The sequence below is a fragment of the Nematolebias whitei genome, chromosome 22 (assembly GCF_014905685.2).
Source record: "Nematolebias whitei isolate Nwh7 chromosome 22, NemWhi1, whole genome shotgun sequence".
Lineage (NCBI taxonomy): Eukaryota > Metazoa > Chordata > Actinopteri > Cyprinodontiformes > Rivulidae > Nematolebias > Nematolebias whitei.
Window position 1 is genome coordinate 4,149,915 of NC_056519.1, and position 24,699 is coordinate 4,174,613.

The 24,699-nt window shown below is 39.4% G+C and overlaps 3 protein-coding genes across 3 annotated transcripts; 1 reads left to right on the plus strand and 2 right to left on the minus strand.

The window, feature by feature from the left end:
- Positions 1 to 3,652: 3,652 nt before the first annotated feature.
- On the minus strand, positions 3,653 to 8,139 carry atp23 (ATP23 metallopeptidase and ATP synthase assembly factor homolog). The gene is made up of 6 exons (XM_037696267.1): positions 7,603 to 8,139; positions 7,357 to 7,402; positions 6,111 to 6,192; positions 4,650 to 4,787; positions 4,482 to 4,565; positions 3,653 to 4,389 (listed from the first exon to the last, which is right to left on the minus strand). The coding sequence occupies exons 1-6, from the start codon at positions 7,745 to 7,747 to the stop codon at positions 4,186 to 4,188; spliced, it is 699 nt and encodes a 232-aa protein (XP_037552195.1). The 5' UTR covers positions 7,748 to 8,139; the 3' UTR covers positions 3,653 to 4,185.
- rpap3 (RNA polymerase II associated protein 3) lies at positions 7,522 to 15,334 on the plus strand. Its single transcript, XM_037696259.1, has 17 exons — positions 7,522 to 7,657; positions 8,726 to 8,889; positions 8,969 to 9,127; positions 9,215 to 9,325; positions 9,407 to 9,534; positions 10,567 to 10,688; positions 10,756 to 10,826; positions 10,897 to 11,025; positions 11,105 to 11,232; positions 11,318 to 11,439; positions 12,383 to 12,453; positions 12,560 to 12,652; positions 12,725 to 12,909; positions 12,986 to 13,145; positions 13,248 to 13,345; positions 14,929 to 15,029; positions 15,115 to 15,334. Exons 2-17 carry the CDS (start codon positions 8,737 to 8,739, stop codon positions 15,198 to 15,200), a joined length of 1,917 nt encoding a protein of 638 aa, XP_037552187.1. The 5' UTR covers positions 7,522 to 7,657; positions 8,726 to 8,736; the 3' UTR covers positions 15,201 to 15,334.
- A 1,129-nt stretch (positions 15,335 to 16,463) lies between these two features.
- Positions 16,464 to 22,175, minus strand: mapk12b (mitogen-activated protein kinase 12b). The gene is made up of 12 exons (XM_037696266.1): positions 22,051 to 22,175; positions 21,595 to 21,724; positions 21,450 to 21,508; positions 21,259 to 21,370; positions 21,130 to 21,159; positions 20,900 to 20,947; positions 20,703 to 20,817; positions 20,537 to 20,608; positions 19,186 to 19,265; positions 18,896 to 18,974; positions 18,652 to 18,825; positions 16,464 to 16,551 (listed from the first exon to the last, which is right to left on the minus strand). The coding sequence occupies exons 1-12, from the start codon at positions 22,173 to 22,175 to the stop codon at positions 16,487 to 16,489; spliced, it is 1,089 nt and encodes a 362-aa protein (XP_037552194.1). The 3' UTR covers positions 16,464 to 16,486.
- Between the last annotated feature and the right edge of the window lie 2,524 nt (positions 22,176 to 24,699).

Here is a 24,699-nt window from a genome sequence, read left to right on the forward strand (position 1 = left end):
TATCATCTTTAGGCTAAATGTTATCATCTTCAGGCTAACTGTTATCACCTTTAAGCTAACTGTTATCATCTTTAGGCTAACTGTTATCATCTCCAAGCTTCTATAAGCTAATTGAGTTTAAGCACCTTTAAACTAAATGTTTTTATATTCTTATTAAATATTAGCATCTTTAGGCTAGCTAACTGTAAATATTTTGTATAGGTAAGTACCTTCAAGCTAAACCTAATTTCATCATATAATGCCCTTTTTTTTATCCTTCAATATTTATTTTATTTCCATTATGATATGAATCACCTTTTGTAACTTTCGAATGTAAGATTTGGTACTTTTTGTTTTGTATTGCTATGGTTAAATAAAGTTAAAAAAAATAAAAACTTCAAGCTAACCGTTAGCATCTTTAGCCTACCTAATTTTAAGCACCATTGAGCTAACTGTTAGCATTTCACCTAACGGTTAACTGTTAGCTAACTGGTTTGAAACAAATTTACACTGAACTTTATAATCATTTAAACTACATTATTTTGATTCACTTTCAAGTTCATCCCATCATATGGATTTATTTTTCTGTTTCCAGTTGTTTTCAGAGTACATAAATAAACATATAAGCTAACTTACCAGCTCTTCATTCCAAGCCCAAGGTCTCTCTTGTAAATGAGTCCTCGAGGCTCAATGGGATTAACCTGTCTAAATAAAGGTTGAATGAAAGTTGGCAGCAGGCCTCTTCCTTTTTGACAAAATGGTACAAAAAGCTAATCTCCAGGAGCTGTTGGAGGTCATAACAGGACTGGAAGGAACAGGAATGGTCAGGGATGTTTGAACGTGATGCACTTTAATTAGGAAAACAGATATTTTGACACATTAGTTGTCATTCATGACCCAATCTGTTTTTATTGACTTAAGAGTCCATTTATTTTATTTATTTTTTTGTCATTATGTTATTTTATTAGTCAGTCCTGCCAAGGAAAATGTGGCATTTTTACTGATAGAGGTGGGTTTTAAATGAATCTTCATTACAATACAACTAATTTGCCCTCACTTGCTTTGCACGTCTAATTTTATCAAACACATTTCACAGCTATTATTTGTCCTGTTGTTCTGTATGATTTCTACATTTAGCCTGCCAGAGAGTACAAATCCAAATATTTTTGGTCTTGTGTCTGTCTTGCATTAATCCCTCCGCTTGAAGCTGGCGCTTCCAAAATTAACCCTAATCTCATCCCGTGTATGTGGTGTTTTCTAAGTGGGTATTATTAACAGTGGAATATTACACTCCAACAGCAAACAGCGAGGATGACTTTGTGACTGTAAAGTGGAAGGATGTTGTCTATGAGAGGAGCAGAGGAGATAAAAGGAGGATTATGAGAATAATCTTTATGACTCGTTTTTTCCTTGTTAATCTCTGGAGAGACACAAGATGCTGTAATTGACAAAGCCCAATAAAGATGTCAGCAAAGACACATTACAGAAGCACAGATGTTTTACTTGTCCTACATAACTTGAAGAATCCTCTCATTTAGGATAATGCTGCTGAATGTGCTCAGATCAGGATTCAACTCAAAGCGGACCAAGGACAAACACGGCTGGCGTGTTTCGTCCTGAAAATGACTTTGTGATGTCTTATATTTAAAAAAAAACAAAACATATATGATCACTTGGAGCTCTCTTCAGAACATCTCAGTTGTATGATGGAAGCACAAGGTTTATAATGTTTGTGTGTGCACTCATTTTCAAAATTAGGTTCATGTCCAACCTGAAAGATACATGTTTACTGTGATCCTGTTTATATTTATATTATATTTCCCCGGGCGCTTACAGCTGCACACTGCTCCACCTGGGTGTGATGGTCATTGTATGGGAACATACAACGATGACAACACAGCACTTATGGAATATTTAAAATGAGAAGTTGGAATAATATGAGAAAACGGAGAAACAAGAGGGGAAAAAACACAAAGTCCTCCAGACATGTAACATAGCTGTTTTATACTAACTTTAGCTTTTTCAGCTAATTCTACATTTTGATGCTAATTTCAGCTCTTTCTGCTTCCTTCAGGTAGTTTAAGCATCTTTCCATCTTTTCAGCTACTTTTTGTTAATTTCAGTTGGTTTTTTTTAGCTAATTTCCTAATTTTTATGCTCGTCGCTACTTATTTAAAACTAATTTAGTATATGTGTTCTTTCTGCTTTCATCTGCTAAGTTTGGCGTGTACTTCCATTTCAGCATATAGCTAATTTCAGCCGTTTTCAGCAAGTTCTTCTTCAATAAGCATTCACACTGCATTTTCACAGAAAAGGCAATTTCTCTAGATATTTATAAAATTCAGATTAAGTCACAGCAGGCTCCAAAAGACGAGTTAACATCCTTCCGTTCATAAACTTTAGGATTATTTCACCGTCTTTATACAGCATAAATGTGAGACGCAGACACTGTAAAACAATATTTTATTCAAATAAATGTATTCTGTTTATATTAAATCACAACTAGCTGTTTGCAGGAAATGTGTACTGAGGTCCATCTGGCAACAAGGACCAGGTAAAGATCTACATCTGCTCTTAGCAGAACAGGATCTTCACAGCAAACAGTGGATGAAAAATCTCTGCTTTCCTTCAAAGCACCCGTTGATCGGTTAAAAGAAACAAAAAAGTGCTTTATTGAAAGAGCCGCCTAATATATTTTCAAGTGTAAAGTTTATCAGCAGTTAATATCTTACCTGCTGCAGATAGCTCTTAAAGAAACATAACTCAGATCAGATTGAGGAGCGAACAGCTAGTTTGAGGTCGCTGCCTTTTTAACCTTTAAGCCGTCATTTTTGCATGAGATTATTACTTATAACATAAGATTATGAATGTAGCAGCCAGCAGTGGCACTTCCTGTGCAATCTGGGGAGGAATAGAACATGTTTGCCAAAATAACCACGTAAAATAAACGGCAGTGTAAAAATATTATAGCGGTTGGATGAAATGCTATGAAAGGTTTTAAACTAAAGTTAGGCTATTCCTTCACAATAAAAGTGAAACATACACAGTGTTTTAATCTGAAAATACTCTCAAATAATCAGAAGCTCAGAAAAATAGCTTACGGTAAATTTTTCATTATCTATGTTGTTCTCCGATGAAACTCAAACTTCGACCTGCATTAATAGGGATTTTGAGTACAGGATGTGTACAACTCCAGACATGAGTTACGGTCAATAAAGCAAATAAAAACTCATTAAAACCTATTTTGAAGAATAAAGTCATGATTAAACATTTGTCTATTAAAGGATTTTGCACCAACGAGGTTGATTCTCTGTTTAATTAAAAAATATTAATAATTTCCTTTGTTTTGAGTTCCTAACTGTTCGTTTTTAAAACACTGTGGTCAGTTTTTCATTATAATGTTATTTAAACTGAATTTTATGGTTATTAGCAAGAGCAAAGAAACAGCATTTAGCTAGCTATAGCATTTCCTGTGTAATCAACTAACATTTCCTGCAGGAAATCATAAAATATTCAATTAGTAAAGAAACTGATGGCAGAGTATTATTGTTTGCATACCTTTTTTTTTATTTAAGTATTGTAGCTGAAGTTAAATTAAAAAATAGATATATTTTAACTAGACTGTCGAGCTAATAGACCAGCCGTTAGCTCAGCAATCCGGTTGAAAAAATATATTTTTTTCAAACGGGGGTCATTTATAGAGCGATCTACAACAGGTAAGATATTAATTGTTCATAAATGTTCCACAGAACCCCACCTTATTTCAAAAGCAAGTCCCTTTAAATCAGAATGAGGAAAAAAATGAAATGTACTGTTGCTCTCGTCTTTATTTCCAAGGACAAATCGAACCTTTTGGCACCTCTCCAGTTGAACCTGAAACACCTTCGGCGTTGCTCGTTAAAAAAACAGAGGCGAAACAAAAGTTTTTGAAGATGATCCACAGCTGATAGACTGAACTCTGCGAGTGTTTGTGGGAAGTGAAATGGTGGAGGTTACTTTTCGTGTGTACGAGCACAACGATGCACCGCAGAGCTGCCTCTGTGTGGACCAGGAAGCAGCACAAGTCTGAAAACAGCTTTGAGTCTTTCTTATGAAGGGATTTGCTTCAGCTGAGTCCATTTCGTGCTGACCAAGGCTCACGTCACTGCCCAGCTGCCGTCGCCTCGCCGTAGCACCGTCAGGTCGATAACTACGATGCGCCAAACACTACAGGTTGGTGTAATACCGATCCCTGTTCATGTATTCTCTGTAGGCAAACTTTGCGTCCTTCTTGCTGTGCGGGATCCGTCCGAAAGGCGCGTGATCGTTGAAGCACGAGTCGAAGACCTCGTCCACGATTTTCTGCGCCGCCTCTCGGCTGATTTTTCTCACCGCGAGGATGGAACGCAAGGCACGGTCCCGGACGCACTCCTGTCAGAAAAGAACCAGGAAGTTCACTTTAAAACCAAATCCAGGGAGTTGAAAACCGCCTCCAAGGCCAGACTTGGCCCTGGTTTAGGTACCTGGTGGTGCTGCTTCAGGCCGAAGTTGAATCTGCTGAGCTCGTTGGTGAAGGTGCAGTCTCCACTCAGGTTCGCGGCTCGAATCTAAAGACGGCAACAAAGAGAGAATTTCAGGCTTTGCTACTGTTGGAAAAAGATCTGCGCACATGTTGTCAAACCGTTAATCACCTCAGAACAAGCCAAGTGTCTGAAGTTGTTGAACCAGTCCACGTGGGCCCGGCAGTGGTCGAAGGCGTGGATGAGCTCGTGTGTCACCACCCGGTTCATGTGGGACTGCTGGCGGATGTTGTTCTGACACAAAACGATCTGTGAACACAACCACATCACGGTGAGACGAGACGAGACGCAGCACAACGTGCAGGAATTTAAACATTTAGCTGACATTTGCTGAAGAAGCTAACCGATTAATGCTGCAAGAAGCTGAACACTAGCTGAAGGCCAAAAGTAGCAAAAGATTCACTTGAAGTTGGAGCTCAGATAAAAGCTGAAAGATGGGGGAAAAGGTCAGCTAAAAGCTAAATGAAGCAAATGCTAACTAAAAGATAAAGCTAGCAAAAGGATAGCTACAAGCTTAAAGCAGCAAAAGAAAGCTAAAATTAGCACACCACTATTTGAAAGCTAAAAAGTGGCAAAATGCAAGCTAAATGTAGCAAAAGGCAATATAAATGCTGAAAAGACCAACAAGAAAGTAATAAAGTTAACTAATGGTTTCAAAATGGTAACTAGAAGCTCAAGGAAACAAAGGGTTAGCTAAACGTACAAGAACATTACCTCGAAGCTAATACAGCAAAACACTAGCTAGAAACTAGTAGCAAATTACTAGCTAAAAGTTATAAAAGGCTGCCTAAAAGCTACAAAAACAAAGTTAACTTAAAGTTAAAAAAAATACCAAAGAAGCCAGTTAAAAGCTAAAGGCAACAAAGCAGTAGCTAGAAGCTACAAGTAACAAAAGTCTAGCTAAAGGCTACCTTAAAGTAGCAAAAGTCTAGCTAAAGGCTACCTTAAAGTAGCAAAAGTCTGGCTAAAAATATAAAAAGGAAAGCAAGAAGCTACAACTAACAAACTACTGGCTAAAGGCCAAAAGTAAAAAGGCTAGCTAAAAGAGGAGGCTGGTGAAAAGATAAATGTAGCAATTAGCAGGTACAAGCAAAAAGTACCAAAACGCTGGCTAAAAAGTAAATGAAGCAAAAGTTTAGCTACACGTCACAAAAGGCCAGCTAAAAAGTCAAGGTAGCATAATAGCAGCGCTAGAAGCTACAAGTAACAAAAGGTTGGCTAAAACTAAATAAAAAAAGCGAGCTAAAAATAGCAAAATGTTAAGTAGAAGCTCAAAATAACAAAAGGTTAGCCAAAAGTACCTGAACATTAGCTTAAAGCCAAAAGTAGCACAAGATAAAAACAGAATCCGTATGGTGATTTCTATGTATAAATACTGCAAATGTATTTGTAAATTAAGTTGTGTTTAAGTACAAAAGTTACAAAAAACAAAAGTCATCCACCTCCTGAATGAGCCGATTATTTTGATAAATGAACGGCTAAAACATCAAGTCTGTAGGCATGGATTATAAAAGCTTTCAGAAAAATAAAAGAACAGTCGCAAAGTGTGAACGCTGACTCAGCATTTCCCACCTGGGAGGTGCTGGAATCGAAGCCGCCGCTGACCGTCCCGTCGCAGTCCTCGCAGGAGAAATGTCGGTCTCTAAACACGTTGCTGCGTAAAGAAACTACTGTGAGTTTTAATCTTTACAAACAGAAAACATAGCTGCTGTTTTAACCCCCTGAAAGAGGGGCAGAAATACCATATGACCTCTGAAACACGGTGGTGGAAGCATCATGGTTTGGGCATAATCACTGATCAATCAATGAACTCTGAACTTTAAACCAGAAATTCTATGTCAAAATCATTTAAATATTTTTAACAGACACTAAAAGAGCAGAAGTTTATCATTAAAGTTTGTGTTGATTCCACTTCTTTGAAAAAAAAAAAAAAACAGTTGTAAAGTTTACAGTTCTGTTTATTTTTACACGTTAAAAAAGGCAACATGCTTTTTCTGAGAAACGCAACTAAATGCAAAACAAAACTGGATAGAAAAAGCTGGAAGAAGCAGAACACTAGCTAAAAGTAGCTAAACATCAGACAAAAACTAATAGTAGCAAAATATTTAAAAAAAACAACTTTCAAAAGGCTTGCTAGCAGCTACAAGTAACAAAAGGCTGGCTTAAAGCCAAAAGTAAAGACAAGGCTAGCTAAAAGCTAAAAAGGCAAGGTGCTGGCCAACAGCTAGATGTAGCAGAATAGTAGCTAAAAGTAGCAAACGGTTAGCTAAAAACCAAAAGGCCCGTAAAAGCCAAAAGTAGCATAACAGTATGAAGAAGCTATAGGTAACAAAGGATGGCCAAAGGCTAAAAGTAGCAAGAGGCTAGCTAAAATGACAAAAGGCCAGCTAGAACTACAAGTAAAAAAAGAAAACTTGGCTAAAGGCTAAAAGATGCAAAGGGCTAGTTTATAAATATAAACTTGCATAACAGTAGCTAGAAGATATAAGTAACAAAGGTTTGCTAAAGGCTAAAAGTAGCAAGAGGCTAGCTAGAACTACAAGTACAAAAATATATCTGGCTAAAGGCTAAAAGAAGCAAAAGTCTAGTTACAAACTTAAAGTAGCAGAACAGTAGCTAGAAGCTACAAGTAAAAGCTAGCTAAAAGTAGCAAAAGGTTAGATAAAAGCCAAAAATAGCAAACGGACGGTTAAAAGCTAAAAGTAGCTTAGCAGTAGCTAGAAGCTACAAGTAATTAAAATCTTGTTAAAAGCAGGAAAAGGTTAGCTACATTTTGTAAAAGGTAAACTAAGCAAAGGTGTGGAACAGAATAATGTACCATCCTGAGCTCTTCATGGCACTCAGGAGGAATTTGGCATATGGACCTAAAGACACAAAAAGGCAGCAGTTAGCTTCCCCATCAGTTAACACTGTGAGCTACATCAATAAACACAGTGCCAGTGTTCAGATATTATTGTGGAAACGTTGTCACTCTGGTGAAAACACCTGTGGAGTGTTTTTAAACTGATGTCCCTCTGCTGGTGTGACTTCCCCTTTAAAAAGCTAACTTAGCATCGATACTCACTAGTTTCCATTGCGAAGTGCAACATGAGCTGGCACTTGTGGTTCATTGTGAACAGGCTAGTTGTGATGAAATTCGTCATGGTCTTCTGTGTGTTTCTCTCTGGGGTTGGCTCGTATATATAATCCTCCTCTTTAGTCCGGTCCATGGTGGTTAAGCTAACGTTAGCTCACCTTGTACGCTAGCTTTAGCTAGCAAGAGCAGAGGTCGTTTACGGGTTTGGAGGATCACGTGGGAAAACTCAAATGGAAATATATATTTTAAACGTTCAATTTAAATCGTTCACACTGATAAACTCTTAGGTGTAATTGATCTTGCTGTATACAACAAAGCATTAAATTGTCGATTTAATTTTCTGGACGCAGTCTGAAGTTTAGCTTTAACGATGCTGAACACCAAACGCAACGCAATTCCAAGCGCTTTTCTAAAAACTTCTATCAAGCTAAATTAAAATGTTTAACTCAGTTGCATTGAAAATTAAGCGTAATGTACGGCTAACTAGCAGTTTATTACATTCGTAATTCGAAGACGTGCGAAGGAGAGCACATCATTTTCAATATAGACGACCTTTGTCACCGGGTAAAATGTTTGGAGAAGGCGTAAGTTTGTGAAGTTGAGCACGCGTACCGCATTTTTTTAAAACTTTTTTTTTTATTTCGATAAGACAAAAGTGAAATAATTGATCTAAATAAGTAAGAAAATTACGTACACGTTTGATAAAGTAGCAGAGAACTGACAGTAATGTTCGTGTAGGATAACACATCACTTCAAGAATAGACGATCTTTTGTTACGTCGTTTGCGCACGCAGCGCAAAGCCTGCTGGTATTTTGCTGTCATGGCTCCGAACGTAAACAGAAAGCTGTGAACTACGATAGTTTCTGTTGTAGGGTTTTGTCAAACTTAATTATTTTTAAACTAGAAAAGAAAAGAGAGGTATTTAATAAATTTTAAAGTAAGAATACGGTTTCACCCGTTTACGTGCTTACAAAACTTTGCAGCGTGTTTGGCTAACAGGATGCTAGTCAAGCTAGCTGTAGGAGCGTGACGCCGTAATTCTCGCGTTTTCCTCAAAAACTGGAGCATAGAAGCTAAAGAATCTGTCCAAAACAAATGTCTGTTTCACAGGAGGAGGTAGCATGTCCGGGGGAAACAAAGCCGTTGAGTTACAGCTTCAGATGAGACAAAACGCGGAGGATCTGCACAGTTTCATGAAGGAGCTGGAGAGCTGGGAGATTGACATCAAGAAGAAGGATGAGGAGCTGAGGACAGGGGGAGGACCGGAGGTTCTGGTATGTCTGCTGCTGTAGGAAATAAACGTTAAGATCCGTGAAGCTTTGGAGTCAGGCACCTTCTTCGTCCCTGTTACAGGAAAAACTCCCACCTGTGCGCAACAGAGACTACAAAACAAAAATGAGAGGAAAGAGGAAGAAGAAAGAGGCTAGTGTTGGTGACACAAAGTCAGAGGAGCCTAAGAAGGAACCAAAACTGAAATCTTTTGATTATCGATCATGGGACAAGTTTGATGTGGTATCTAACGGTTTGCATTTGCATCTTATAACTTGTGCTTACCTTTAATCTTAAAACAAAAAATGTCATTTCTCGCTTTGTTCGCAGGACAAAGCTCTAGCAGAAATGGATAAGGAGAATTCTCTCGGTGAGTCAAACGAGTCGGACTCTGAGGACAACGCGGTTGATCAGGAGAAATCTGTGGCCGAGAAGGAAAAGGTAAATAAAGATAAAAATAAGGGGGAGTTCAGTTACATTAACTGTTCAGTCTAAACTGATTGCTTTTATTTTTTTCCTCAGGGTAATCAGTTTTTTAAAGATGGGAGGTATGACGATGCCGTAGAGTGTTACACCCGAGGGATGGCTGCAGATCCGTACAACCCTGTGCTCCCCACAAACAGAGCCACCGCCTTCTTCAGGCTCAAAAAGTAAACGGCAGCTGCGGCCATCCGTTGTTGCAAAACGACATGGTGAAAGGAACTTTACAGATCTTTAGTTTGCGTCGTCAGGTAGCCGTTTAACAAAAATCATCTGATTTGACTTGTTCCACATACTTTGAATGAAGTTAAAAATCACAAAAAGCTCATTTTCTGCAGCAACAGCTACATTTTTGGGATGAAAAAAGTTTATTACTAATGAACAAACCAAAATTTTTTTTTGCCAAAATGCTGTTTTTTAGCTCAATTTTGCTAAAATGCTAGCCCAGAAAGAAGCTAAAAGTAGCAAAAGGTTATCTGAAGGCTAAACATAAAACAGTAGCTAAAAGTAACAATAAGTTAGGTAAAAGCTAACAGTAACAAAAAGCTAGCTAAAAGTAGTGTTAAAGACGGGAGCTGGCTGCGGGCCACCGGATCAAAACCATAGGACCAGTCTAGATAAAAATATCCAGCAGTAGCAAAGCCAGAGCTAAATGTAGCAAAAGGCTAGAAGTAGCAAACGATTAGCTGAAGGCGAAAAGTAACACTGTAGCTAAAAGTAACAAATTAGGTAAAATATAACTAACAAAAAGCTAGCTAAAAGTATCAAAGCTGAAGCTCAAAGTAGCAAAAGGCTAGAAGTAGCAAAAGTTAGCTGAAGGCTAAAAATAAAACAGAAAAAAATTAAGTTAAAAATAGTAAAAGTTTATCAAAAAGCTAAAAGTTACAAAGCGCTTGCTAAAAGCTAACTAAAGCAGATAGGTAGCCACAATCTAAAAGCAGAAAAACAATAGCTAAAAGTAGTAAAGTGTTGGCTTAATGTCCAAAGTAACACTACAATAGCTAAAAGTACTATTAAGAGTAAAAAGTAACTGTGTGAAAGTACCAAAAATTTGTCTAAAAGTAACAAAAAAGCTAGCTAAAATTTAAAAGTAGTAAATGCTATCTAAAACCTAAAAGTAGCTAAAGGATGATTACAAGCTATAAGTAGCAAAAGGATAGCTAAAAGTAGCTAAAGGCTCCCCTCTTCGTGTCTCCCTGCAGGTACGCTGTGGCTGAGTCTGACTGTAACCTCGCCATCGCCCTCGACAGCAGATACTTTAAGGCATTTGCTCGTCGCGGAGCCGCTCGCTTTGCTCTGAAGAGTTATCAGCCGGCATTAGAAGGTAGAAGAGCAGTTTTTTAAATTAACTTTAGCGCACCAAGACAACACTTTCACCTGTTTCTGCTCAGACTACGAGACGGTTCTCACGCACGATCCGGCCAACGTGGAGGCACGAAACGAAGTGAAGAAAATCAAGGAGGTGGGAGGAGATTCAGGGTCAGATTCACGACTGCGGTCTGGTTCTGGCTAACTCGTCTGGGCCGTTTCAGATCCTTGGACTTCAGGGCGTCCCGGGTGAGGAGGAGCAGCCGGCGGAGGCTCCGACGGTCGATCCCGATCAGCAGAGACGAGTGGAGGAGCAGCAGAGGAAACAGGAAGCAGTTATTTACAAAGACAGGGTACGCCTCGCTGCGGTTTAACAGCTACCTGACGAGCTTCGGCGCTGTGTTCCTACATGTGCTGTTGAACGTTCCACAGGGGAACGCTTACTTCAAGGAGGGGAAGTACGAAGCAGCTGTGGAGTGCTACACCAAAGGCATGGAGGCCGACCGCATGAACGTTCTCCTGCACGCCAACAGAGCCATGGCCTTCCTCAAGCTGCAGAAGTACGTCACGCTCTTCTTTATGACAGAAGGATGAGAAACCCAACTGCAGCCGGTCTTCTGCTGTGCTCATCCCGTGCTCTTGCAGGTATCAGGAGGCCGAGGAGGACTGCTCGGCCGCCATCTCCCTAGACCAACTCTACTCCAAGGCTTTCGCCCGCCGAGGCACCGCCAGGGTGGCTTTAAGGAAACTGGAGGAGGCCAGAGAAGGTCAGCGACGCCCAGCTGTGTCACCGCTCCTCCTGCACACGCTGGGATATTTTAACAGTTTGTCAAAATGTTTGGCGTGATCGTGAACAGTGTCATGACTTTTACTATTTGTAGCTGTTGTACTTTTTCAAATGTTTCACCTGATTCAAAAATAAATAGCAGAAAACCATTCAGATCAAATCATTGTTCCCCGAAATCTACCTCTGCATGTTCTTCCTTTGCTCCTGTTAGCTTTCAGCTACTGCTAGCCTTAGCTTTAAGACACATTTGTAATACATTTAGCATTTAGCTAAGGTTCAGCTAATTTTAGCCTTTAGCTACAAATTAGCTATTTTTTGCTTTTAGTTATGGTTGCTCATTTTTACTTTTAGCTACCTTTTAGTTGTTTTTTTTTTATAGTTTTGTTAATCTATGGTTTAGCTTGTTTAAGCTTATGTTTTGCAAATTTTATCTTTGTTCCAATTTTGCTATGTTTAGCTTTTAGCTATGGGTTTACTACATTTAGCTTGTAATTGCTGTTTTGCTGGATTAAGTTTCAAATTTGCTACATTTAGCTTTTAGCTACAGTTTTTCAAATTTTTGCTTTTAGCTGTAATTTTGCTACATTTAGCTATTGCATTGTTAATTTTAGCCTTTAACTACAATTTGCACTTTTTTAGCTACATTTTTTTCTTATTTTATTTTTAATTTACAGTTTTGTTACATTTAGCTTTTAGCTACTGGCTTATTATTTACCAGGTAGTTTTTTGTTACCGTCTGGCTAATTTTAGCTTCAAATTAGCTAATTTTAGCTCTGCCTTTTTTTTTTCTTGAACACCGTTTTGGCTTCTTAAGCAGACTTCAGTTGTCATTCAGCTCTCAGCGTTCACGCTCCTCTTGTCCTTTCTGCTCATGTACGTTGTAGCTCATCTTCACCGTCTCTTCTGCTGTTTTCGTGTCACAGATTTTCAGCAGCTGCTGAAGCTGGAACCAGGAAATAGACAGGCCCTGAACGAGCTCCAGAAGCTCCAGCTTGTGCGTAAACGGCTCCAGCTGTCAAGAGTTGTCACAGCAGAAGGAATATTAGCTCGCAGCTTATTTCGGCTTCTTTTTTTTCCCTGATGTCTTCTTCTTGTGTTAGGAGACGGGCTCCGGTGGTTGTCTTCAACCAGAGGACGCGTTGCAGAGAAGAACGGTCCAGCCGGTAGAGAAACCAGAACATCTGCGTTCAGCTGTAAGTCCGTAACGTCTCTGCTCTGTGGAGGAATCGGATCGCCGAGGTTTATTTTTCTCTCTCGGTTCTCAGAAACCTCTAAGGAGGATCCACATCCAGGAGATCAGCGGGGAGATCTTTGCACCTGAGGTAGAGGCGTCCATGTCGTTGGTCCAGGAAGTGGAGAGGAAGAGCGAGGAAGAGTCTCCTCTGTCCTCGTCTCCCAATGCCAAGATGATCAAAATGGAGGAGACGACGGACACCAGCACGTCTGACCAGTAGGAAGCGTTTTCATGGTGTCACTAAAATGACTATAGATCCGTTTGTAGGTGACCCGTTCTTCTGACCCTCTAGAGAACCAGTCCAGGAGGGAACCCCTCCTCCACCCGAACCATCCAGCACCCCCTCCCTGACGGAGACAGACCTGCCTCCTCCACCCACTAACGCCTTCCAGCTGGAGTCCGACCTCCGAAGGATCAGAAAGCGGCCCGAGCTGATTTACCGATACCTCCGGGTGAGCTTTGTGTCCCACGTCTCACCGCTGAGACGCTTCGAGGTCCAAAACAAATAAACGTGAAGGCGTTCTTCTAACTGAGGGTTTCCTCCTTTGTGGCAGCAAATCCGACCTGCAGCCTTCTGCAACATTTTCAGCACCTCCCTTGAGCCGGACGTCCTGAACGAGATCCTGAAGACGCTGCGAGACTTCTTCATGAAGTAAATCACCAAAACACGGAAAGCGTCTCCATCAGCTGGTTTTAGGTCTTATTTAAAGACCTTCATGTTGTTTTCCTGGTTTTTGTATTTTCCATTAGTTTTTTTGCAATCCAAGTTCCTCTGTGCTTTATGCCATGTTAGTTGTTCGTGAATCGAAACGTTCGGCTGATTCGGGACATGAACAGTCCGACTTGTTTTTTGTAGCTTTTATACCTTTGAACATATTTGACTTCATGTGGAAACATTTTTGCATTAAGATCTTTCAAAAAAAAGTTTTCTCTTTGAAAACCGCTTCAGGTGATTTGCTCAATATTTGTCTTCTTAACTTATTAGCTTTTAGCTCTCGTTCTGCTACTTTTAGTTTTCATCCACATGTTTTCTACTTGGAGCATGTAGCTGGACTTTTGCTAATTTTAGTTTCCATCTGACCTTTAGCTACGTTAGATTTTGAGGTAGACCTTTTACATTTAGCTACTGTTTTGCTACGTTTAGCTTCTAGCTAGTTTTTTTCTCTGTTTTTAGTTTTTTTGCTGCTTTGAGCTGTTTAACTTTTCATCAAATTGAACTTTAAGCAGATTTTTGATAGTTTTAATTTTTAGCTGCTTTAATTCAGCTTTTTGCTACTTTGAGCTTCTAGCTGTCATTTCTATTTTTAGGTTTTAGGTGCTCTTTTGCTACTGCTATGTTTTAGCTAGCATTTAGCTCTTTTTAGTTTTTACTTAGGTGAAAGAAAGAAAAAAAGCAGCAAATGCTATCAGCTTTTAGCTAGTGTAACACTTAATTTAGAATATTGCTTATTTTAGCTTCTTGCTACTTTAAGCTGAGATACCGTTCTGCTACTTTTAGCTTTAAGCTAACTTTTTCCTACTTTCTGCTTTCAGCCAGTCATTTTATCCTTTTGGCTTTTAGCTAACCGTCTGCTGCTTAAAATAGCTTTTTGCTGCTTTTAGCACCTATCATTTCTGCTTTTAGGTAGCATTTTGCTACTTTCATGTTTTAGCTATTTATTTATTTTTGTTACATTAGCCAGCATATTGCTTCTTTTTAGCATTTTGCTTTTAGCTAGTAGCATACTTATTTTAGAATAATGCATATTTTAGCTTCAAGCTAGCCTTTTTTAATTTTGAGCTTGTAGCTAACGTTTTGCTACTTTTACCTTCAAGATAGCTTTTTGATATGTGTAGCTTTCCTTTTTTCTTTCAGCTAGCCTTTTGATACATTTAGCTGTTTGTGAACCTATTACTGCTTTAAGCCAGCCTTTTTCTACTTTAGCTCCTAGCTATTATTTCTAATTTTAAGAAGCCCTTTGCTACTTTTATGTTATAGCTTTGTTGCTAGTTAAGCTAGCATTTTGCTGTTTAGATTTTACTTCGCGTTTTGCTACTTGTAGCTTTTAGCGAGCATTAGCTTACGGCTATTGCTCTACTTTTAGATTCTTACTTCTCTCATCTTTAAACTGGTGTTCTTGTAGCGTTAACAGCTAAGTTTTAGCTTCTTCAGCTCATTTTCTGTAAATGTATACAGCGCTCGGTGTTCTTGCTGCGTAATTTAATTTCTCAACAATCCCTTTTTTCTTTTTCCAGGAGTGAAGCTCCAGCCACCATCTTGGAAACCCTCAGCAGTCTGGCGAGCGTTCGGCGCTTCGACATGGCCGTCATGTTCATGTCGTCCCAGGAGAAGAAAGGTGCGGTGGTCTCGCAGAGCCATTTTCTTTTTTTTTAATTGCTTAAAATTCCAACGTGCCAATTATTCCTGTATTTTCTCCTCAGTACTCGAGGAGCTGTTCGACTTCCTGCTGCGCTCCGAGCTGGACCGACCCGCCGTCGCAGCCCTGCAGAAAAGGTACGGAGTCTGACGCTCGGACTCGGGAAGAATCTGCGAACCGAGGCGACGGAACAATCGGGTCTTCGTGAGAACGCAGAGCTGCAGAAACGTTCTGTTAAATAAATCCTGGCGTCGGCTGAACGGGTTCGGACCGGACGGAACCGTACGAAGGAAGACGGAGTTTCGGTTCACATATCGAAATAAAACAAAGTTTGTCTTTTTCTACTTTGTTTGTTGGTTTTTAATTTAAACCTGATGGTTCAGATCATTTGAAGTGGGGCGTTCTGTGGAAAGTCAATGTCTTACCTGTTGCAGATAGCTCCGATTGACCTCAGTTTAGAGAAATAGTTTAATCGTGACCGGATCGACGAGCTAACAGCTGGACCAAAGCGGGGTGCTGTCATTTTAAAGCCACTCCAGTAGACCTTTACATCACATTCGGTGCTTGTTTATTTTTGCAGTTATGCGCAAGCAGCAAGCTGTAGCACATGAATGCCGCCTGGTAGAAAAAAATTAATTACGAAGGAAAATTAGTTAACCTTTCTGTGTTTTGTTATTTACAAAACGGATGAAAACAAAAACTTTCCTTATCGTTTCATGTCAGTGCTGCATTAATGTGTTGCAGCCTGCAGCGGGCGACAAAGCCAACTAAAAATATCTAAAGTACTTCATCATAAACAAAAAATAAGGTAAATTTGTCTACTTGTGTTTGAAACACAAATATAGAAAATATTACTTTTGGAATAATACAAATTCAAATTAAATAATATCCCAAATAAAATACAATTTCATTGCTTTAACCAGGTTGAGTCAGGTGTTGAGACCGAGACCCCACAGTCCAAGAAAGCCTGCCCCACACGTTTTTTTATCTTTTGGATAAAAGACGAAACGTTTCAACAAGAATAAACCATCCAGAGGACCTGACTAAATCTTGTTAGATTTATCTACCTGGATTATTGAGCATGCAACAGGGCAATTTCATTTATTCCACTTCCTTTACAAATGGTATAATTTGGTATTTTAATCCTACAACGTTAGAAATGTTACCTACATGTATTTTTTTTTTTTACATTGTATTTAGCTTTAAAGCATCACATTTCTTACAGAACAGTAGTTGTACAAAAGTTTTCAATTTTTTTTCTATTATCTGGAATCCCGTTATTAAGTAACGAGTGAAGCCAACGGTAAAATTTACACCAGTCCCATTTATTGACATTAAAATAAAAACCACAGGCCAACTAATAGTTTTTATTATTACTAATACAGGAAGTCCAATTAAAACGTATTTCCGTGTATCTGTGAGAGAGTTTCGATCTCTTAAAGTGACGTTTCTCTGGAGTCTCTGTGGGGCCTGAAGGTCAGGATCTCTGTGAAAGTGTGGCCTACAAAAATCAAAAAGACAGAATCGCATTAATTCAGTTGTTTCTGTGCAACTCACTGTTGTGAAGGTTGTTAGCTTATCGCTAACAGTCTGACAACCGAGTCCGTTTAAAAACAGCTTTTAAAAGTTTAAGCTACTCTTTATATTTTTAGCTAAACTTTTGGTACTTTTCACTTTTAGCTAGCATTTTGCTAACTTCTGATTCTATTAGCTTTTAGCTCGGCTTTTGCTATTTTACGCCTCTGATTAGTCTTGTGATTCTTTTAACTAAACGTTCTTTTAGCCAGCCTTATATCTTTATCTTTGCTATTCTTTTTCTAACCGTTAGCTTTTAATAGGTTAAGTCTAGCTACATTCATGTTTTAGCTAAACTTTGATACTTTTACCTGTTTGCTAAAGCCTTTAGCTAGGCTTTGGTGAGCTAACCCTTTGATTCTTTTAGCTATGCTTTTGCTACTTTTGGTTAACCTTTAGGTGGTTTTAGCTAGTATTTTACTATTTTTAACTTAGTTAATCTAAAAAAAAAAAAATAGATGTTTAAGCTTTTATTTTGTTATTTTGCAATTTTTATGTTTTAGCTAACCTTCAACATTTTTACCTAAGGTTTTGCTACTTAGTCTTTAGCTAAACTGTTAGCTTTAACTAAAGCCTTTAGCTACTGTTAACAAACCTTTTTAAAACTTAGCCATTGCTATTTTTATTTTTATTTTTTTGCTTTTAGCCAGCCTTTAGCTATCTTTATCTTTGCTATTTTTTTCTAACTGTTAGCTTTTAATAGGCTAAGTCTAGCTACATTCATGTTTTAGCTAAACTTGGATATTTTTACCTGTTTGCTAAAGCCTTTAGCTAGGCTTTGGTAAGCTAACCCTTTGATTCTTTTAGCTATGCTTATGCTACTTTTGGTTAGCCTTTGGGTGGTTTTAGCTAGTATTTTGCTATTTTTAACTTTTAGCTAATCTTTAAAAAAATATATGTTTAAGCTTTTATTTTGTTATTTTGCAAATGTTTTAGCTAACCTTCAACATTTTTACCTAATGTTTTGCTACTTAGTCTTTAGCTAAGCTTTTAGCTTTAGCTAAAGCCTTTAGCTACTGTTAGCGAACCTTTTAAAAACTTAGCCTTTGCTAGTATTTTTTATTTATTTTTATATATTTTTTGCTTTTAGACAGCCTTTAGCTATTTTAACATTCCAGCCCCGGATATTTTCAACTAGTATTTTTTGCTTCTTTTAGCTTATAGCTAGCTGATAGTTTCTGTTAGCTTTTAGTTAATGTTTTACTTTATTTTAGTCATTTTGCTTTTTAAATTTTTAACTATTTATTTATATTTTTATCTGTTTTCTGGTTTTTTTTATAGCTTTTTAGTAGATTTTTGCTACTTTTATGATTTAGCTAGCCTTTGGGGAGTGGTGGCGCAGAGGTTAGAGAAGGTGGGCCCGTGATCAGAAGGTTGCCTGTTTGATTCTCTGGACTGACAACATCAAATGTGGGTGGGAAAGGTGAAGCACCTACACCTGCCTTCACCCTCATTTGCCCCACTCTGGGCCCTTGACCCCCACCATCTGCTCCCCTGGGCGCCCTAGATGCAGCTCTCTGCTCCACACAGAGGCTGTGGTAGCTCGGTGTCTGTGGTCGTGTCAGGAAAAACATCTGACATAAAAACAGTCGCCAAGTCTTCGTTGAGTTAGTTCACAGTGGCAACCCCTGAAGGAGGGAGCAGCCGAAAGAAAAAAAGATTTAGCTAAACTTTGATATTAAGTTAACATTTTGCTACTTTAGCATTTAGCTTCTGCTACTTTTTGCTAACTTTTTTGAACTTTTAGCATTGTTTTAGCTAGCATTTTGTTTCTTTTATGTTCTATTCACCGTAGATAGATTTCTTGCTGATTTTAGTGTTTAGCTGGCCTTTAGGTACTTACAGCTTTGAGCTGATTTTTGCAGCTTTCAGAAAGAATTTTTCTTCGGTTATGTTTTAGCTAGCGTTCTTTTAGCTTTAGCAACTCACTCTTCAGTTAAGTTTCATGCTGCGTTTTGGATGATCCAAACTGTAAAAGCTGTTTCTCGTTTTAAGAACAGAAAATTTAAATAAAACGGCCTCTTACGCTTCCACTGGTCCAGGGGCAGGTCGGTGTTGTCCAGGGTCTGATCGTAGGGCAGGGCCTCCGTCTCCTCCTCCACGTCTCTGAACTCGCTGAAGAAGGGGAGCTCGAGCGCCTCTGACGCACTCACCCTGCAGTCGGGGTCCAGGAGCAACATCTTCTCCAGGACACACACCGCTGCAGAGCACACACACATGTTAAAGTCGCCAAGCAAGCAGGACCGGCAGCTACAGGTGTATTCAGGTACCGTTGGGGCCAGCTTTGGAGAAAACGGCGTGCAAGTCTTTTTTTGGTACTTTTGGTAAGCTTCTGATGTAGTTCCTTGCCTGCTGACAGCAAAACCAAAAGTGAGGTTTGTGCGAATAGTGGACTTGTCATAAAACAAAACCAAAGGGAAAAGTTTATGCAGTCACTGGTCGAACATTTGGATCCAAGCCGACTCCGCCGCTCGTCTCTGAGGTCTTGGACATCTCTCAACTGTAAAAACGTTTCGTCTTCGAAGGGCGAATCTGGTGTGTCCCCACGGTTATGACTTACATCTTGGCTCTGCAGCTTCACGACAAAATCAAGAGTCGGGGTTCCTGTGACCTTCATGATCTCTCTTAACTGATCCAGGTCTGACGGTGGTCCTGGTTAAGAATCATCCATAATCAGTCACATGTAAGATATCTACTAAAGAGATTGGTCGGGTGTTTTTATAAACAAAATGCAACTTAAGCTCAAATGCAGTTGTTTACAAATCAGAGTGGGCTGATTGTGTTCAGAGTACAGCAAGACCACGTCCAGGAGGGGTCTGAGGGAAGGCGTTGTCAATTTAATGCTGTTTATTTGCAATCGGTTCACAAAGTACGGATTCAAAGTCCAGGTCTGACCTGGACAGTGGTGGGCACAGTTCCTCTAATCCACTAACGGAACAACAGTTTTCAATTAGCTGATTAATGTTTTCGCTATCTCTGGAAACCGTTAGCGGAATTAGCGTCCGCTAAATTAGGTTTTGCCAATTTTAAGTCCGTTAGTGAAATTCACAGTCTTGTTCCTGATGTGGGCGTGTCTCGAAGAGTCTGTTAGGCACAACCTTCGCTTACTAACCCAACAATTTTCAGTCAGGTCATCTGGATAGTTTATTTTTTTGCTGAAATGTTTCACCTTCCATCCAGAAGGCTTCATCAGTCTAGGAAACACACAACACAAAACTGATTCTTCCCCCAAACAGCTTACTTCAGAGTGTTACAAACCAGTTATGTTGGTGCTAAGATGGTGTCTTTGGCACGCCCCCTCCTCTGGAGCCGGCCCTCTTCCTCGTCGACAGTCATGTCAAACTGGTTCAAAACCAAAAAAGTCCATGCTCAATAATCCAGGCATACAATCCAACAATTTTCAGTCAGGTCATCTGGACAGTTAACATTCCAACATCACTGGTTTGTTCCACTTTGGAGTAAGCAGTTTGGGGGAAGAATCAGTTTTTTGTTGTGTTTCCTTGACTGATGAAGCCTTCTGGATGGAAGGTGAAACGTTTCAGCCAAAAAGAAAAAAAAAGAAACTGTCCAGATGACCTGACTGAAAATTGTTGGATTGTATACCTGGATTACTGAGCATGGACTTTTTGATTAGCTTACTAAGTGTACACGTGCCAAGACGTGATTGGTCGACGCAGCGGCAGCGAGCTGAAGGCGCGATAGTGGCTTACAACTTGTACTCGCGACTGGTCAACGCAGCTTCGACTAAAAGGAGATGACATTTTACACAGACTGAGTGACAGGCGTCGTAGCGATTTAACAGTTTGGTTTTAGCAAAGCTAATTCATTAGTTAGTGAAATATGTAACTTTTTGGTTAGCTGTACCACTGGAACTGGATCTGTTCTGCTGGATTGAGGACAGTCAAGGATACGGTCGTTCCCTTTAAACAGTGGTTTTCCCAGCAGCATCTCGGCCATGATGCAGCCTGCGGACCAGATATCCACTGCAACACAAAGCAGAACGTGTTCTTTCTGTCGTTCCAGGCTGTTAAACAGGTCTCAGTAGGGCTTTTACGTTCCTCAGAATGAGACTTTTACCAGTTTGTGAGTAGTGCATCCAGCTGAGGATGACCTCAGGGGCTCTGTACCATCGCGTCACCACGTAGCCGGTCATTTCAGCATCAGCCTGCCTGGCCAAGCCGAAATCAAGAATCTGAAATTGAAGAGACGGCAGAAATGTAGCGCATGAATTTCACCAAACCACGTGAAGATAGCTCCATATATTACTGAGTTACCTTTAGCTCACAGTCTGGGTTAATGGCTAAATTTCCAGGTTTAAGATCCTGTCAGAAAACAGAAACATTGAACTGGGTTGACTCCAAAGATTTCAGGGCTAATAAAAGTGAGTTTCTCACACGGAGAAGCCAAAGCAGCTGTGAAGGTTCAGGATGAATGAGGCTGAGTGTGAAAGAGAGAAAGACCCGGTTCCTAAAGCCTATAGTTTGAGAGGTCAAAGTTCACGCACCCTGTGGATGATCCCTGCAGAGTGGATATACTACAAGAGACAGAAAACAGGATCAGCTTCGCACAAAGAAATCCCCTTCCACCCCACAAAAAAGCCAATGTTTTTGGAGGAATCCCTTTTTTCTTTCACCTTGAGGCCTCGGAGCATCTGATAAACGAGGAACTGCACCCTGTCCTCAGACAACCTCTCCATCTTCATCAGCTTGCCGAGGTCGGTGCCCATGAACGGCATCACCAGGTAACTGTGAAGGTAAAGACCTCACTTTATATAAGGTGTGTGTGTGGGGGTGGTGGAGTGGGGGAGGGCGCAGAGGAACGTACAAATCCCGAAACCGATCCAGCGAGATCTCAGCTGTGAAAACATCCAACAGCCCGATTACCTGAAGAGGAAAAAAAACTTAACAGAATTTGTGACAAAAACAAACAATTCAGGCGACAAATCACAAAGAAAAACAGGAACTCTCACGTTTTCATGCTTCATGTGCTTGAGGAGTCGCAGCTCTCTGTAGGCCCTTTTGGCAAATAGTTTGGACTGGAAGGGCCGGTGGAGCTTTTTGATGGCGACCTGAGCTCCTGCGCGCCGGTCCCACGCAGAACTGACAGATTTATTACATAAATATTAACGTTAAACTTTAGATTTTAAACCAAGCAACTTCACTTCATGGACGTTTAGTCTCAAATGTTGCTATGTGCGGATAAAACGGCTCAGATTGGTGATGGAGGGGAGCATTCTTTGACTTTTTCTAAACAATGGGATGTGGGGGGGGGTCTTAACCCCCATCCAGACTCACACAATGGAGAGGGGCCGGCAGAGCCAGCTGTGCAGTTTTTAGCAGACTTTTAGCTACTATTAAATTCAAAAACCTTTAAATGAACCCAACAGAGTCTCTCCCCACCACCTCTAGGAGCTGTAAGGACTCACCACACGGTCCCGTAGGCCCCCGTTCCAACCTGCTTCAGGTCCCGGTACCTCTCCGGCACATCCCACACGGTCCTGTTCACCTCCTGATGGTAGAACCCTGTCCTGGAGCGCACAGCTATGGCCATACCCTACCGACAAGACGAGCCGGTGGGGAGGGGTTCGGTGTGTGGGGGACCCGGGTCCTGAATCTCATGAGCGAAAAAAGTCCAAGTTTCTTCAGTGGAAGGTTTGTGCTGCAGTCAAGACCTGAAGCAGAAACTGTTTGGGGCAAAATTCCTCCAGATGGACCAGCTGATCTCCCCCCCCCCCCCCCAACACATAGTTCCTTATTCACATTGTTAGTTTGGCTCCTGGTCACCCTGGGCAGTCTATGGGTGTGTCTGCAATGTGTCTACATGGGAGGAGGAGGATGAACCAGAACATCTGCCCATCTAAACTCAGACACCCCCCCACCTCCAAAAATCCATTAAAAACCGCAGTGTTGAGAAAAAACAAACACATTTTGCTTAAAACGCCTCTTAAATGAAAGCACAAGTGTCGGAGGCAAAATCCTTTGAATAAAATGAAGGTAACTGTGACCTCACTTTGAAGGAAGAAGCTACAGGTTTAAATAAATTCAGTCTGTTCTTTGCAAAGTTTTATTACCTGTCGGTTAAATTTCAAGACTCAAAAGAGTTGATTGGGGAAACAACAAATACAAAAAATTGCGCTGATAAATACAAATATGTTTGTCAAAATTTCAGATGATAGGTGCAAAATGAAATACGTAATAAAATCAGAGAATAATAACAATGGATTTAAGTTCCATGTTCACAAGCTAATGCACCTGCTCATTATGTTTTATGCCAAAGCTTTTTATTTATAGGCAGAGTTATTTGGACAGTATAAGCTACAACTACTGTATACTGTTATATATTATAAAATTACTAAAACATAATATCCTATACCTGAATATACTACACTCTGCTATACTATGACTTTATTGTGCTTTATTATAGGACTATACTATACTATACTATACTATACTATACTATACTATACTATACTATACTATACTATACTATACTATACTATACTATACTATAAACTCAATTCAAATATACTATACTATACTCAAACATAATATTCTATACCTGAATATACTATACTCGGTTATACTATCACTTTATTTTGCTTTGTTATCACTTTTCTATACTGCATTATATTATACTATACTATAAATTCAATTCAAATAAACTATACTATACTAAACTATACTATAAATTTGATTCAAATATACTATACTATACTATACTATACTATACTATACAGTGCTATACTATACTATACTATACTATACTATACTATACTATACTATACTATACTATACTATACTATACTATACTGTTGGGTCAGTATTTGCTAGGGTTCAATTTTCTGGGCTTGTTATCATGATTTTGAACAAATGCAATTACAGTACATAATTTCAATCTTGCTTTGTACAAGCTAATTTTGTCAAAATGTCCTGAGAAATAGAGCTCTTGAAATTATTACCATAAACTGGAACTACACAAGGAACAAGGGTCCTGTTGGAGCACTGAATTTCTTGGATTTAGGCTGTTCAGTCCAAATCATCATACAAAAATCTTAAATCGGACAATTTAAGACACCAAATGGACGTAATTTTTGCATTTAAAAAAGACCGATACAAACATAAACAATTGGGGCAAAGACAAATCATTGAGTTTATTCCGCTGAGACCAAAACATAAAAAGTTACATACCTCTATCATTTCCAAACTTAGAGCAAACATTCAGTTTAGTAATCTGAAACGCATACAAATGAATCACATGCCAACATGTATTCAAAGGTCACCACTAACTTATAACATACAGTACACTCAGTATAAGTATATACATTCAGTTTTTATTTGCTACTCGAAACCATCACATGTACAACATTCAGATAAGCACAATAACATTCAGAGCTCCAACACACTCCGAGACAAGTTTGATTTACCGGGACTGTATTTTAACATGTTGAATCCAGTAATAGACTCCTTATGTAAACAACTATTTGTAGCACTTCAGGGTTGAGAAAGAAATTAGGAAAAAAGTGAGATTGTACTTTCATTCGATGTTCTAGTAGTGCAAGTTTCAGTGAGACAGAAAAACTTTGTTTGGTTGAACTTAAGAGCTTAGACATGACAGTTAACCAGAGGACATAATCTTATACATTAACATTTATTGTGGTTTGTATCTGTTTATATCCAAAATGGAACATTTATATTTGTATTACAACTGATTAAATTCAGTAGGAGTTGTCGTTTTGTCCCTTGTGTCGTGTTTATGTCTGCGTTCCCCCGATTCTCTCTTTCTCTTTATAGGGTTTGTGTTTCTTTAGTATCTAGCCCCATCTTGTGTCGTGTTCATGCCTTGCATCCTCTATCTCTTTCTCTGGCATCTGTGATTACTCACAGGTGCCTTCACTTGGTCTAATTAGTGTTTCCTGTATATAAGTCTGTTTGTCTGTGTTAGTCCTTGTCCTGGCATTATCTGTTCACTAGTGATGACTCGTCTGTATTGTGAGTACTCCACTGTTCAACTGTTCATTATATGTTTGTTTTGCTGCCCTGTCAGATTTTTTTTTTGTTCTGTTAATAAATTCTTT